At 41.1% G+C, this 17,110-nt stretch overlaps 1 protein-coding gene across 1 annotated transcript in view; it reads right to left on the bottom strand.

Annotated features, from left to right (window-relative positions):
• Window positions 1-10,929: 10,929 nt before the first annotated feature.
• The window catches only part of MAP3K14 (mitogen-activated protein kinase kinase kinase 14), a 38,158-nt gene continuing 31,977 nt past the window's right edge, over window positions 10,930-17,110 (bottom strand). The window contains exons 12-16 of the mRNA XM_044296972.1: window positions 16,766-17,002; window positions 16,254-16,351; window positions 15,589-15,718; window positions 14,905-15,005; window positions 10,930-12,470 (exon numbers count right to left, since the gene is read on the bottom strand). Coding sequence (XP_044152907.1) covers window positions 12,237-12,470; window positions 14,905-15,005; window positions 15,589-15,718; window positions 16,254-16,351; window positions 16,766-17,002 — 800 coding nt within the window. The 3' untranslated portion in view covers window positions 10,930-12,236. The remainder of the gene's footprint in view (window positions 12,471-14,904; window positions 15,006-15,588; window positions 15,719-16,253; window positions 16,352-16,765; window positions 17,003-17,110) is intronic.

Below are 17,110 nucleotides of genomic sequence, written 5' to 3' on the forward strand. Positions count from 1 at the left end.
GAAAATATATATAGTCATCACCTCAATAAAAACCCACTAAGAACAAATTCTTGGAATTTTCTATTAAGTGCCAGAGATGTGCGGTCCGCAAAATGCGGAATGCACATTGCCAGTGTCCGTGTTTTGCGGTTCCGTGGATCCACAAAACACGCACGGATGTGTGAATGGACCCTAAATTAGTCGCATGTCTACCCTGCTCTGTGCAGCAAGTGTACGCTAGCTATGAGCTGGTGCACTGTAGGCTAAAGCTATAACTTAGGCTACTTTCACACTTGCGGCAGAGTGATCCGGCAAAACGTATGCCAACTGATGGCATTTGTAAGACTAATCAGGATCCTGATCAGTCTTAAAAATACCTGATCAATCAGAAAAATGCATTGAAATGCTGGATCCGTCTTTCCGGTGTCATCCGGCAAAACATATCCGGCATTTATTACTCTCACCTTTTTTTTTCGGTCTGCGCATGAGCAGACCGGAAGGACGGATCCGGAATTACGGTATTTTGAATGCCAGATCCGGCACTAATACATTCCTATGGAAAAAAATGCCGGATCCGGCATTCAGGCAAGTCTTCTTTTTAATTTTTTTGGGCCGGAGATAAAACCGTAGCATGCTACGGTTTTATATTTTGCCTGATCAGTCAAAATGACTGAACTGAAGACATCCTGTTGCAAACTAACTATTCAGAATGCATGGGGATATGCCTGATCAGTTATTTTCCGGCATTGAGCCCTTTTGATAGAATTCAGTGCCAGAAAAGAAACATGCTAGTGTGAAAGTGCCCTTACGCCACAATGCACCAGATTTATCAGGCAGCCTGTGCCCCTGTGATAAATCTGATACATATCTAGACAGTCTAAATGTGCTGTCTACAGGATTAGTAAATCTTCCTCAATGTGAATATGGAACCAAGCATCTTGTATAATTATTGGCATTAATAAAAGCAGATATTAAAGGGAAAATCAGATTAATATGTCATCCTATGTAAGAAAAGTATGTAAGACATATGGGTCCATCCTACCAGTAGCCAAAACGATATTTGGGTACTAGGAGCAGTAAAATAATGAACCAGGAACATAAGGGGAAAAAATATAAAAAATTTGCAACTTTTGCTCTATTACGCCACTTTTCAAAAAAATTGGGCTTGGCATGGGGCTTAGACGTAGTAGTATGGCCTCCTGCAGCCTGACAAATTCATGATAATTTACTCCTGGCATTAATTATAGCTGAAACCTATGCCAGCTCGTAGCTTTAAAGGGGCTTTCTCACTTCAGCAAGTGGCATTTGTCATGTAGAGAAAGATAATACAAGGCACTAATGTATTGTGATTGTCCATATTGCTTCCTTTGCTGACTGAATTCATTTTTCCATCACCTTATACACTGCTCGTTTCCATGGTTATGACCACCCTGCAATCCATCAGTGGTGGTTGTGCTTGCACACTAGGAAAAAGCACCAGCCTCTTTGGTGACCAGGACCATAGGAGCTTTTCCCTGCAAGCACGACCACCGCTGATGGATTGGAGGGTGGTCGTAAACATGAAAACAAGCAGTGTATAATGTGATGGATAAATGAATCCAGTCGGCAAAGGAAGCAATATGGACAATCACAAACAAAACTAGGTACCTTGTATTACTTAATAATAAATGCTTTTTACTGAAGTGAGACAACCCCTTTAACTGGAGGGAGGTCCAGTGTGAGGAGAGCGCCTCCTACCTCAGACCAGGGCCAGGGGCTATCCATAGCATTTAGTATATTGGGCAGACTAGATGGGCCAAATGGTTCTTATCTGCCGACACATTCTATGTTTCTACCTTCAATCACCTACCTGAGGGACAGATGAAGAAGGAGAGGATGCTTTCCAAATGAAAACAACGTAAATGTGTATTTTTCATTGTGTCTAGCATCAAAATTTAACTATTTTTGTGCATCTTACATGGGGTGAACATATTAATGCTGACAGATTCACTTTAAACTTTTCAATGTTGCTTAACACTTGAGGCTCCAGCATACTGTATGGTGACACAAAGACCCCCTACAGTTCTGTATCATGGACTCTTATGCACGCCATGTCTCTGATGGCCCTTTGTAATATAGTATATGATGCAATGTGATATGTTATTTTGTGCCACTATGTAAGAGTGAAGGCACAGTGATCTACAATATGGAATGGGGGTTGCATTACAGATCCTAATATTTTCAGAGTATTATATATTTTTTTTATATTAATGGTTTGTCCAGGAATAGTAAAAAATGTCTGTTCTCTTCCAGAAACAGCCCCTCTTCTGTCCATTGGTTATGTGTTGTATTGTTACTCAGCCCCATTCACTTCAATGGAACTAAGTTGCAATACCAGACACAACCCTTGGACAGGTCTGGTGCTGTTTCTGGAAGACACCAGCCATGTTGTTTTTCTAGTCCTGGACCACAAGACAAAGCCAAAGTCAGACTGGACATAAACAAATGAGAAAAGAAGATCGGGGAATAATTTCTCTTCCCAATTCCACCCTCATTGCTGCTGTAATACCTGTGTTCCACTCTCGGAAGCTGTCCTAGAAGGTTTATCTTCCTGAGCCTCCTGAGCCTCTGTATTCGCTTCTCTAACATATTTGTCTGTGTTTTTAAGAATGTTTAAGTTTTCCATCGTATTGATATCTGGAATTTGTTGAGTCCGTAACCCCAAGCTTTCACTTTTCACTGGATCTTGCTCTGGAGTCTTTGTGTTTGTAGCTTGAGCTGTAATCTTGAGCGGTTTCTTTAGATCTTCACATGCTGTACCTTTACTCTGTGGCTCCTTACCTGGAATATTTCCAAGCTGTGTATTTGTGTCTTCACCAAAAATCAGCTCTGGCTCAGAGTTCGGAATTTGTTCATTTTGAGCCTCTGGGTCCTGATTTAATATCTGATAAACCTGGGTCTCTGGGTCTTGGTTTAGACATTTTGGTTGAATGTCATCACGTGAAATGTGTTCATCCTGTGTTTCCATGGTTCTACTGGGATTAATATTTAGCTGAGTTCCAGAATCTACCTGGTCGATGTGTTTGAAATCTTTATCCTAAACCCTTTGGGTCAGAAACCCCTTATCTTCATGGAAGCTAATCTTAATGTTTGTCTCTATCACATTTTCTGGATCACTTCTGATATAATGACTGGTGAAGTTATCTGGAATGCCCTCAAGTTTTACTTCTACATTTTGGTTCATCAGTAGTGGTGCCCTTCTCTCTTCTGTTTTCGCTTTGGTAGTTCCCGCTAGTTTATCTTCCTTTGTCTCCAGTTCACTTTCGTTGATGTAGAACTCATAACTCTTGTCCACTTCTGTGGTTTTTAATGTTTCATGTTTATCCATAGGTATCTCTTGTTCAATTCTGGGCTTTTTTGTGCTCTCACTGCTGTGGGCTTCTAGCAGTTTTGTGTTATCTACTGGCATATTGTTCTGACATTCTCTTAGATTCTTACCTGCCAAAGTTTTTATCTTCTCGTCATAGTTTGGTTGCACTGGGCTGTCTTTTATTTCATCACTATATAGAGCTTCCATTGTAAATATCAATGTTGGTAATCTACTTCTCTTTTCATCAAAGTTGTGATAGAGTAACTGTATTATTTTGTTGAGGTATCGCTTTGGTGAGTCACTCCTTTTTTTTTTTTTTTTTTACTCCAGCTATTTCTTGTTTTTTAACACATGGTCCAAGAAGGTGCTTGTGATGTCAAAGGATATGTCCCCGTGTAACCAGAAACAATAGGTCAAATAGTAGTCAATTAGTAGTGAGTAGTGACTTCTAATTTAAGGCCCCTTTAAATGGGATAATTATCGGGAGCGAACATTTGTAAGAACACTTGTTCCCAATAATTACCCTGTGTAAAGATGCTGACCTGATGAATGAGCAAACACTCTTTTAATAGGTGAATGCATCATTGAGGTGGCATCTAAAATGATCATTTGTGGGCAGTAGAATCTGTATTGGTAAGATCAATTGCAGTAGAGACCTACTGCATATACAAAGTAACAGCAAATGTAATAAAATAAAGAAAAAATGGGACTCGCCTCTTAAACCCCCGACTGGTTTTTGTTTACATCATGAGGGGAATGACCGTTACAGACCAGTACAGCCAAGTACTGGCCTCAACAGTCATTGGCTATACATACTGCATCACTGCTGAGCCTCAGTAAGTGTGGCTTGTGACAAGCTGTGGCCAGTGATTGGTTGAAGTAGTCATATGTCTTTATGGCGCGCCATCGTTTCCAGGATGTAAACAAAGACTGGAAAACAGACACTGATGTATTAGCGCAAAAGCAATGGGGGATTTAAGAGGTTCTGTTTTGTTTTTGTTTTTTTCGATTTTATTAAATTTGCTATTTTTTGGCACAGACTACCCATTTAATATACTGAACTCTATAAGAAACAGTATGCGATAAGTACATAAGCTCTCCCTAGTGTTGGCTACATGCAGACACAGGACGTTTCACGTGCCAGTCTTGGTAAAAAAAAATCTTCTGGTGAAAGATGCAATCAATTTATTAAGAGGCACATGCCTCCTAATACATAGTCTCATCTATGAGGTCTTTTTGTCAGAAACTGAAACCTACTACAGCCAGGAGATACATTTTAGTTGTAATTTACTCCAGTTTTCTGGTGTAAATTAATGTGTTGTGGCCACCTGCTTATTTTTATAACAAGTGGCACAAGCAGCCTAAAACATAAAAAGTTTACAAGATTAGTAACAGTGGGGGAGATTTATCAAACTGGTGTAAAGTAGAACTGGCCTAGTTGCCCATAGCAACCAATCGGATTCCACCTTTCATTTTTCACAGCTCCTTTGGAAAATTAAAAGTGGAATCTGATTGGTTGCTATGAGCAACTAAGCCAGTTCTACTTTACACCAGTTTGATAAATTTCCCCCAGTGTTTCCAATAGGTACTGGAAGAGAAGGAGAGCAGCGCTCATAGGTGGGACCACTTGTAAAGCTGATGGGCACACAAGGTTGGCAGGGCTCACCCTGCAATGTTACGCTGGGAGTGCGACACCCGAGACGGCATACAATAAAGGCTTATGCCTTTTGATCAAAAAGTACACTAATGCCTCTTATATAGCATGCAGTATAGGGGCCTGTACACTAATTATTGCGCTGAGAAGCAGTTATACAGGGTGGGCCATTTATACGGATACACCTTAATAAAATGGGAATGGTTGGTGATATTAACTTCCTGTTTGTGGCACATTAGTATATGTGAGGGGGGAAACTTTTCAAGATGGGTGGTCACTATGGCGGCCATTTTGAAGTCGGCCATTTTGAATCCAACTTTAGTTTTTTTAATAGGAAGAGGGTCATGTGACACATCAAACTTATTTTCACAAGAAAAACAATGGTGTGATTGGTTTTAACGTAACTTTATTCTTTCATGAGTTATTTACAAGTTTCTGACCACTTATAAAATGTGTTCAATGTGCAGCCCATTGTGTTGGATTGTCAATGCAACCCACTTCTCCCACTCTTCACACACTGATAGCAACACCGCAGGAGAAATGCTAGCACAGGCTTCCAGTATCCGTAGTTTCAGGTGCTGCACATCTCGTATCTTCACAGCATATGCTGAAACTACGGATACTGGAAGCCTGTGCTAGCATTTGTCCTGCGGTGTTGCTATCAGTGTGTGAAGAGTGGGAGAAGAGGGTTGCATTGACAATCCAACACAATGGGCAGCACATTGAACACATTTTATAAGTGGTCAGAAACTTGTAAATAACTCATGAAAGAATAAAGTTACGTTAAAACCAAACACACCATTGTGAAATTCCCAATACGTTTGATGTGTCACATGACCCTCTTCCTATTGAAAAAACTAAAGTTGGATTCAAAATGTCCGACTTCAAAATGGCCGCCATGGTCACCACCCATCTTGAAAAGTTCCCCCCTCACATATACTAATGTGCCACAAACAGGAAGTTAATATCACCAACCATTCCCATTTTATTAAGGTGTATCCATATAAATGGCCCACCCTGCAGATCAAAGCTAAGCTTGTGGATGTGCGATCTAATTCTCTTTTTTCTCTTTTTTTTGAATCATGTATGATTATTCTGTCCAGGATCAGCACTCCTCCCATTCGGTACAGGTTTAATTAGCAGTAGCCTGAATATAAATGTGAAGTGACCTACCAGCCCTCAGTCTGAGTCTCTGAGAGCAGGTAATAATGTGAGCACGGTGCGGTGCTGGGTGGCGGCTGTTGTTGCTGTGGCGCTGCGCTGGTGGGTTGGTGGGACCTGGTGCCAGGGTGGCATTGCCAGGCAGCAGGGGTGCTGTTTGGCGACTGGGTCCTGCCACCTGTAGAGTAGGTCCCACTCCAAGAGGCAACCTTGACGTGATGAGTGGGCTTATGTCTTTTGATCAAAAAGTACACTAATGCCTCTTATATAGCATGCAGTATAGGGGTGCGTACACTAATTATTGCGCTGAGAAGCGATGTTAATTTTGCTGAGAAGCAGTTATAGTTTAAAGCTAAGCATGTAAATGTGCAATCTAATTCTCTTTTCTCTTTTTTTGAATCATATACAATAAAGATTGTTTGGTGCTGCCAGGCGTCTCCATCTAAGCATGGATGTGCTAGTCAGGTGTTGGGATCGGCAGACAGTGCAACCAGGGCAAAGCAAGCTCCAGGTGAGTTGATTAATACCAATAAAAGTTATTCAAGGGTTTCTACCACCAGAAATACTGTTATGTAGCTGACTGACATTAGCGATTCGCTAATGTCAGCACTACATAACAGTATGTTTCTAACAGTAGTTCCTGCAGCCATTTTTGTTAAAAACTTACTTTTATAGATCTGCTAATGAGCCTCTAGGTGCTATGTGGGCGTCATTAGCACCTAGAGGGCTCCGTTCACTAACCATTTCAGCCGCCCATCGCGTCCCTCCAGCCCGCCCCGCTCTTGTTGATTGACGTGAAACTTCTCAGTATCGAGTACCAATTCCCGCGCCTGCGCCGTGCGCGTCTGTATTCGGCGCAGGCGCAGTGAGTGAATGCCGCGCTCCTGGTGCCGGGGGGCTGGAAGGACGCGATGGGCAGCTGAAATGGTTAGTGGACGGAGCCCTCTAGGTGCTAATGATGACCACATAGCACCTAGAGGCTCATTAGCATATCTATAAAAGTATGTTTTTAACAAAAATGGCTGCAGGAACTACTGTTAGAAACATACTGTTATGTAGTGCTGACATTAGCGCATCGCTAATGTCAGTCAGCTACATAACAGTATTTCTGGTGGTAGAAACCCTTTAATAATCTCATGTGAAGCCAGCATTGCCTTGGTTGCGCTGTCCGCTGATCCCAACACCTGCATCCTCTGTTCAATAGGTACTGGAGTTAGTCTTCATGCTGAGGACTAAAATTGTGTGTTTGGATAATAAGTTATTATTAGATTATACAATGCCTTGCAAAAGTATTTTTTCATATTGCAAAAGTATTTTTTCATATTTTGTTACATTACAGACTTAAGTTCAATGTTTTGTTAATCTGAATTTTATGTGATGGATCAGAACACAATAGTCTAAGTTGGTGAAGTAAAATGAAAAAGATATATAAATAAAACTATTGAATAGAAATAAAAAACAGAAAATTAGCATGTGCATATGTATTCACCCCTTTGTTAGAAAGCCCATAAAAAGCTCTAGTGCAACCAATTACCTTCAGAAGTCACATAATTAGTGAAATGATGTCCACCTGTGTGCAATCTAAGTGTCACATAATCTGCCATTACATATACACACCTTTTTTGAAAGGCCCCAGAGGCTGCAACACCTAAGCAAGAGGCATCACTAACCAAACACTGCCATGAAGGCCAAGGAACTCTCCAAACAAGTAAGGGACAATGTTGAGAAGTACAAGTCAGGGTTAAGTTATAAAAAAATATCCAAATCTTTGATGATCCCCAGGAGCACCATGAAATCTATTATAACCAAATGGAAAGAACATGGCACAACAGCAAACCTGCCAAGAGACGGCCGCCCACCAAAACTCATGGAAAGGGCATAGAGGGCATTAAACAGAGAGGTAGCACAGAGACCTAAGGTAACCCTGGAGGAGTTGCAGAGTTCCACAGCAGAGACTGAAGTATCTGTGCATAGGATGACAATAAGCCATAGGCTCCATAGAGTTGGGCTTTATGGCAGAGTGGCCAGAAGAAAGCCATTACTTTCAGATAAAACAAAAAGGCACGTTGTGAGTTGGCGAAAAGGCATGTGGGAGACTCCGAAATTGTATGGAGGAAGGTGCTCTGGTCTGATGAGACTAAAATTGATCTTTTCGGCCATCAAAGAAAACGCTATGTCTGACGCAAACCCAACACATCACATCACCCAAAGAACACCATCCCCACAGTGAGACATGGTGGTGGCAGCATCATGCTGTGGGGATGGGACTGGGAAACTGGTCAGAGTGGAGGGAAAGATGGATGGTGCTAAATACAGGGATATTCTTGACTGTACAACTGTGTGTGATTTGAGGCTAGGACGGAGGTTCACCTTCCAGCAGGACAATGACCCCAGACACACTGCTAAAGCAACACTTGAGTGGTTTAAGGGGAAATATGTAAATGTTTTGGAATGGCCTAGTCAAAGCCCAAATCTCAATCCAATAGAAAATCTGTGGTCAGACTTAAAGATTGCTGTTCACAAGCGCAAACCATCCAACTTGAAGGAGCTGGAGCCGTTTGGAGGGAGGAGGAAGGGGCAAAAATCCCAGTTGTAAGATGTGGCAAGCTCATAGAGACTTATCCAAAGCGACTTGGAGCTGTGATTGCTGCAAAAGATGGCTCTACAGAGTATTGACTTTAGGGGGTGAATAGTTATGCACATTGACTTTTTCTGTTATTTTATCCTATTTGTTGTTTGCTTCGCAATAAAAAAGAAATAAAAATCTTCAAAGTTGTGTATCAATTATTAGAGCCTTCTCCTACTTTTGTGTCAGTTCATGTCTGACATTTAAATCTCTCTTATCTGCTTGACAACTCCCTGCAGTGTCTTTTTCACATTTGATCTTTATTACCATCATATTCATTACATTTATCTTTTCTTAAAGGGGTTGTGCAACCTGTTTATATTGATTGTCAGGATAGGTCATCCATATCTGATCGGCAGGGGTCTGACACCCAGCACCCCTGCCCATCAGCTTTTTGAAGAGGAGGCGGAGCTCCATGCGAGCGCCGTTTTCTCTTCATTACACCATCTGTGCAGTGTAATGATGAGTACTTGAGAAATGCAGTGCAATGATGAGTACTTGAGAAGTGCAGTGTAATGATGAGTACTTGCTCCATTCACTTGAATAGAATATAGAATCCGTGAATATTTTATTTACACTGAGCCACAGCTGCAAGAGAGATGGCGCATAGTGCAATCAAGAGGAAGCAGCGCTTGCATGGAGCGCCACCTCTTCATCAAATAGCCTGCTGCAGATCAGATATTGATGACTTATCTTGAGGATGCATCAATACAAACAGGCTGCACGGACCCATTTTCGGGAACAAATGTTTGTATAAACACTCATTCCTGATAATTGCCCTGTGTAATTGTGCTGCTGATTACCCAACAAACAAGCAAAGCGTTTATGCAGCACGTAAAACCATTGTTGGTTGGCAGCACTGATACTGAAGACCTATTCTGAGGATAGGCCATCAATATCCTGAATACAGAAAATGTCTTTATTTTATGGATTTCAAAGAGAGAAGAAAACTTTAAACATCGAATCCTTTCTGGTTTTGGCTGACCATGAACAGTTAAACACCTTCAATTCTGCAATATGCAAACAGAACATTAAAATGCATCATCTTCCATGCATCATTTCAATTCTCATCTATGACATATCTAAAACAAAAATATGCAATTTCCAGAATTTATAACCGAGACGGCACAAAGGAAAGTAGAATTCAATGAGATTTTTATTTAGCATAAGGGTTACAGTTGTACAATTACATACATTCTTTCAATTATTGCTATTTCATTCCCTCTTCATGTATGTTACAGATATTTCCTGACCTGATGGCAATTACTATAACATGACATAACATCAGACGCTAACACATGATGTTCTTATTAAACCATTACATTTGAACAGATTTTAAAGGGAGGAGATGTGCAGTGTAAACACTGTAATGCAGCTGCGTCCGTATGCACTTGGGTTGGGTACCACTTCTAAGGCCTCTTTCACACGGGCATTCCGGATTTGTTTCGGACGCGTCGCGTGTGCATTGCAGGAAACCTGCGCGAGTAGGCACGCGATTTCAGTCAGTTTTGACTGCAATTGCGTTCCGATGTTCAGTTTTTTCCGCGCGAGTGCAATGCATTTTGGTTTCCCGCATTGTTATAAGGGAAAAGAATAGCATTCGTAATACAGATTGCTTAGTAAAATGTGGATTGAGGGGTTGAAAAGTAAAAAAAATTAACTCGCCTTATCCAATTGATCGCACAGCTGGCATAGTCTTCTTGCTTCTTCTTTCAGGACCTGGAAAAGGACCTTTGATGGCGTAATGGTCCACGTGGTGAGCGGGATTACATCATCAAAGGTCCTTTTACAGGTCCTGAAAGAAGAAGAAAGAAGACTATGCCAGCTGTACGATTAATTGGATAAGGTGAGTTCTTTTTTTTCCTTTTTTTTAACCCCTCAACCCACATTTTAGTACGCATCCTGTATTAAGAATGTTATTATTTTCCCTTATAACCATGGTATAAGGGAAAATAATACAGTGAATACACTTTAATGGGGTCTGGAGTTGCTTTCATCCCCATCATCTCCTAGCAATCATGCGCGAAAATCACACCGCATCCGCACTTGCTTGCGGATGCTTGCCATTTTCATGCAGCCCTATTCATTTCTATGAGGCCTGCGTTGCGTGAATATAGAACATGCTACGATTTTCACGCAACGCACAAGTGATGCGTGAAAATCACCGCTCATCTGAACAGCCCCATTGAAGTGAATAGGTCCGGATTCAGTGCGGGTGCAGTGCGTTCACTTAATGCATTGCACCCGCACAGAATTCTCGCCCGTGTGAAAGGGGCCTAACAGGTTGTGGCCCTCGTAGGGAACTTTTTACTTGCACATATCAAAGGCAGCCATGTTGTAGGTAGAGATTTCTCTCTTCCTTACTGAGTATTATTACTATTTATTGATCTTACAAACCCCCTCCCATTGTGTGGGTATCTGGTCTGTTTCAATGATTTGGTGAATCCACTGTTGGTTGGTTTGTATGCATATTTATTAATGTGCAGAACTTTTTCTAACCTGTACTGTTAGTATAAGCAAATGAGGTGAATAATGTTTGTTGCAGCCAAGCGGGTACATACCATCCATAGAAGCAGACCATGCAGCTTCTTTGGGGCTCTTGGGTGGTTCCATTCTCTTTAGTAATGAGTGGAGAGAAGCTGTGCAGGACAAGTCTCTCCAGAAGAACTGCATTGTTGGGTGGGGAATTTTCCCCAAGGGGAAGGAGCCCTACTGTCTTGGATGGTAATCTTGGCACACCATAATTGAAAACCCATTTTTATCTTCGCTATAGCCCCTTTTCTTCTATGTACATCACTACAGTGTCTGTGCACAAGCACAATGAAGAAAATGACCAACATCTTTTAACACACAAGTAATTTGTGTGTATGTAGCATTAAGGGGTCTGGTGGTCTAAGGCTACAGTACATATTATCCCTTTCTTCACCTGTCAAGACCCCCCTCCAAGTTCCTGAAAAACTCTGGAACATAACCTCTTTAACATATAGAAAAAGTGTCTTGTGCAGGAAAAGTTATCACATCTGAGGAACATCCATCTGAAATTTGCATTAATGCACTGGCTGATTGGGTTGTGCTTTTAATGCTTGCATAAGCCCCACAAAAATGCTATCCATCGGCTGCCTACCACATGAAAACCTAATATTTTACCATCATGAAGAACCAAATCAACACTGTTTCTCAAACCACTGTATTATCTGGACAATTGTGGTTAGTCTATTGATTGTTTGGTTTATTGGTTGACTGGTTGGTTGAATAGCCTTTTGGAAGCCAAAAAATAGGTTAAGGCTATAATGAAACCTATATAATTTTCTGACAATTTCACACACAATTATAATTGTGAAAAAATATATTTTCTTCTTGAAAATATTATTACTAGAACATGATCCCTTTTGTGTCCTTCTTATGAGATCAGATAGAACTCCAGACTTGACAATCAATAAGGCACATTTGTAGGCGTTTAGAAACCTCTAAGTCAAAGAGAGCACTCTGGGGTCCACAAAAGTTGGGGCATCTGTCCCTCCACCTGTGTATACCTCCCCCGTTTTCCCTTCTTCTATTTTCCCTTTTTTCACTCTCCAGAGCCACCTTTCACGATCAAGGGCTAGGGAGACCTGTAGCTCAGTTCCACAGTCTGAGATGTCTGTGTTATGAGGGATGGGGGTTCCTTTTGAGTTCACTATGGTGAAGGATTCTATAGGAATCTGTAGATACAAATATATAGACATGTTAGTAGAAGGAATTAAGGCAGAAGTAGCATACTTAATTAATTTAATTTCTATTCGTCTAAAGTAATATATTTCCTTCAGAAGAATTTCAGTATTTCTATATAGTGGATTACTGCATGTACAAGCAAAATGCAATTTTTGGAGATTTCCTGGTGCGCTGATGTCCGGAGGGCCATCCAAGCCTTCCTCTTGGCTGCCAGCCAGGCACTTAACTCCTTAGTGACCACCAATATGCCTTTTTACAGCGGTCACTAAGCGGCCTTAGGCTGGGCCGCCGCTTTTTTACGGCGGCCCAGTCTAAAGTGCTGCACGGATCCCCAGTGTAGCAGGGAGCGAGGGCCCAGCTCTCAAATGAGAGTCGCGGCACTGCTCTAACAGCCCAGACCGGCAGGAGTGCCGATCGTGCTGTTTAACACTTTACATGCCGCAGGCAATGGCTACCGCCACATGTAAAGTGCTGACAGAGGGCGCAGACTCCCTCTGTCTCCCATCGGCACCCTGCAAATGCGATCGCGGGGTGCCAATGTGTGTGAAGGCTGGCTGGGGTCTTGTGTAGGTCCCAGACCAGCCTTGAGTAATTTCCAGCAGGCTGCTCCTCTCTGATATTAAAATGCAAACACTATAGGGATAATGCATTGCATTTTAAAATTAATCAGAATGTTGTCTGTTATAGTTCCCTTGTGGCACTATTAAGTGGTTAAAAAAAATTAAAGAAAACACTTATTCAATAAAAGAAAATCCCATAAACAAAATTACCTGGACTACATAAGTATCACATAAATTATCCCCTACGGTAAAAAATAAAAATAAATTAAAAATACAGAATTGCTAATTTATTTTTAGTTGCCACCGAAATAATGTAATAACAAGGGATCAAAAAGCGCCATTTACTGCAAAATGATACCAATGAAAAATACAAGTCGTCCCGCAAAAATCAAGCCCTCACATAACTCCATAGAAAGAAAAATATAAAAAAAAGTTACTGGTCTTGGAAAGCGGCAATGCAAAAACATTTATTTCTTTAAAAAAAAAAAAAGGGGGTTTTATTTGAAAAAAATGTAGTAAAACAGAAAACAAAACTATATGTATTTGGTATTACTGTAATGGTAGTGACCCAGAGAATGAAGATATTGTGTTATTTATACCAAAAAAACGCCATAAAATTTATAATGTAAAAACGCAGTGGCAGTATTGCTGTTTTTCCTATCCTCCTAGAAAGAGTTAATAAAAGTTAATCAGAAAGTTATGTGTACCCCAAAATAGCGCCATTAAAAACTATAACTTGTCCCAGCATATTTTGTGCTGCACTGTGGTATTTGGTTTTGCAGAGGCAGTATAATATGCAGCATTGTGGTGTCTGGTTCCGCTGGGGCAGTATATTGTAATGCATGCGGTATTTGGTTTTGAAGAGGCAGCCAATAATAGTTTACTTTTAAGTTTTTTTGTGCCGTTTACAGGAAAAGAGCTAAAATTTTATCTGTTTTCAAGGCTGAGAAAGTCTCCCCCCTCTTAAAAGGTTTTGACACATAAGATGCAATATACACTCACCTAAAGAATTATTAGGAACACCATACTTGCCTTCAGAACTGCCTTAATTCTACGTGGCATTGATTCAACAAGGTGCTGATAGCATTTTTTTGAAATGTTGGCCCATATTGATAGGATAGCATCTTGCAGTTGCTATCCTATCAACTGGGTTGAGATCTGGTGACTGTGGGGGCCATTTTAGTACAGTGAACTCATTGTCATGTTCAAGAAACCAATTTGAAATGATTCGAGCTTTGTGACATGGTGTATTATCCTGCTGGAAGTAGCCATCAGAGGATGGGTACATGGTGGTCATGAAGGGATGGACATGGTCAGAAACAATGCTCAGGTAGACCATGGCATTTAAACGATGGTCAATTGGCACTAAGGGGCCTAAAGTGTGCCCAGAAAACATCCCCCACACCATTACACCACCACCACCAGCCTGCACAGTGGTAACAAAGCATGATGGATACATGTTCTCATTCTGTTTATGCCAAATTCGGACTCTACCATTTGAATGTCTCAACAGAAATTGAGACTCATCAGACCAGGCAACATTTTTTCAGTCTTCAACAGTCCAATTTTGGTCAGCTCGTGCAAATTGTAGCCTCTTTTTCCTTTTTGTAGTGGAGATGAGTGGTACCCAGTGGGGTCTTCTGCTGTTGTAGCCCACCTTTCTTTCCCATTTTGACATTCAGTTTGGAGTTCAGGAGATTGTCTTGACCAGGACCACAACCCTACATGCATTGAAGCAACTGCCATGTGATTGGTTGACTAGATAATCGCATTAATGAGAAATAGAACAGGTGTTCCTAATAATTCTTTAGGTGAGTGTATAAGCTGCCTTATATCACAGTTCTGGTTTGATCAAGTTTCTTACCTGACTGCTTATTCCAACCGCCAGGTCTCCTAGTTTAGTCCTGCCAGACTCCCAGATATACAGGATCTCTCCACTGAAGGATTGAAGATGAACTTTTACCCCTGAAACACATGAAATGAGGCTGTTTGGCTCTACCAAAAAACTATAAGTGTACAACATTGTTTTATTCCTAATGTACCATTTATTTCATCACCCAATTATCAGAGTCATTGGCTTAACTAGAAAAGGCTGGGCCCCATGGCAATCTTTTGAACAGCCCACCCCCTGGAGACTTCCCCACAACTTTTACTCTAGCCAAGACTGCCCAGAGGTGTCAAGAGTTTTACAGTATGTCACTTGGACACTGTATGCCCCCTTTGTGCCCCACGCAGTAGTTATTCCCCCTTAGTGCCCCTCCACAATAGAATGCTCCTTAATGGCTCCTTCACAGCAGTTATGCCCCTTTTGCCCCCACACAGCATATATGCCCCCATTTTTCCCCCACACAATAGTTATGCCCCCTTAGTATCACTTTACTGTGGAATGTCCTGTTAGTGCCCCTTAACAGTCGTTATGCCCTAATTGATGACAAGCACAACAGTTGAGCTTGAGGAGACAGTACATGGCCCATGGATTCCCTCTTTGGTGTTTCATAGAATTCCTTGTGTCATCATTCTCTCAAAGAAAAGAAATATCTCAACTTACCATTGAACCAACTGGGTGTAGCCGTGTTTCCTCCACTAAAGAATGAATCACTTTGTAAGCTCCAGGGCTCCATTTGGCTGTCCCAGGAATGAATCCCAGAACTTTTAGTGTCCAAAGTTGTCATGGAATCCTGTATAGAAAACAAGGGAGATTGTCATATAATGATGGTTTGTGAATGTATCTCAAGCTAGTGGCAAGCGATGAAAGAACAATAACTGCTATAATACTGTATTTAGGGTGTAGCAGAATGGTAGAATGTTGTTGTGATCCCTGAACACGGGACCAAAGCCAGGGTAAGGGAATGTTCCTTAAAAGAGAAGATATAACTCTTGGTGGTATTTAGTTTTCTTCTAGCCAATGCCAGAATTGTCTTTTTATAATAAAATCCCTGGTAGTTACTCCTTACACTCTATGGTTATATAATTTAACCAATAGTATTGTGCCATGTGTATTAACAAAGAGTTAGGTATCCTTATAGTATAACATCTGGCAGTGGTTAGTTATCGCTTTGCGTGGGAAGCTAAGAATTCCATTCTATGACTGAATGAGCAGCCCTACGTAGCCATCTAGCGCCTATACACCAGGTATATCCTGTATGTCCTAAGAAAAATAGATAAAAAACAACAGATTGAAATTATGTTTAATCAGTCTTACTATACCAGTACCTTGCGGCTGTGCAGAGGCTCCAAACTTTGCTCACTCAGAAACATTTGTTCATGTTCCTCAAGAAAGTAGGGTTGAGATAGGTTGTCCATGTAAAGATCTATAGACAGAGCAGTCAAGTGTTAGGCATCAAAGCAATTTTGCTGGTTATAAGGGTATATTCAACAACTTTATGCAACATGCGTCTTATATACAATCTTAAAGAGGTTATTTGGATATTTAGTACTGATGATCTTTCCTTAGGATAGGCCATCAATATTACATTGTTGGGTAAAGCAATTTGCTACAGTTTCATCCCATTGAGGTGAATGAGACTGACCAGCAATTCCAGGCGCAGGTACTATTTAGTGTAGATGCGCCCGGTAAACCATGGAGGGGATATCACATTTGGTAGAGCACCACGACCCCACACCAATCTAGTATTGATAAGTGTATACCAAGGATTGGCCTTCATGTTTAAAGAACTGGATAACCCCTTTAGGATTTCCTATAAGACCATATCGGCACACACTACCTCGTTCTAGACGTTCAATCTCCACTTCACATGATCTCCTCGCTTGTTCAACGCTTTTCTGACTCGTCAAGGAAGCATCTTCTGTTATCTGCTGCATACCACGGCTCTGTACAGCCACGGCTTCTTCATGATAAGCCTTTAGCTGAGAACCTGGGACAACTGGGACATCTGTGTATATACTGGGGAATATTCGAGGTTCTCTGTATTCTGAATTATATGGTGATTTCAGACCTCCAACTAGAAGAAAGAAAGAAAGACGTGTAATTATTACATCTTCATACTGGTTTATATGCTAGTTTCTTGGCATGCAGGTCCTACTCTTTAAACGGAGTAGGATAGGCTTAT

Source organism: Bufo gargarizans, chromosome 6, assembly GCF_014858855.1.
Source record: "Bufo gargarizans isolate SCDJY-AF-19 chromosome 6, ASM1485885v1, whole genome shotgun sequence".
Classification (NCBI taxonomy): domain Eukaryota; kingdom Metazoa; phylum Chordata; class Amphibia; order Anura; family Bufonidae; genus Bufo; species Bufo gargarizans.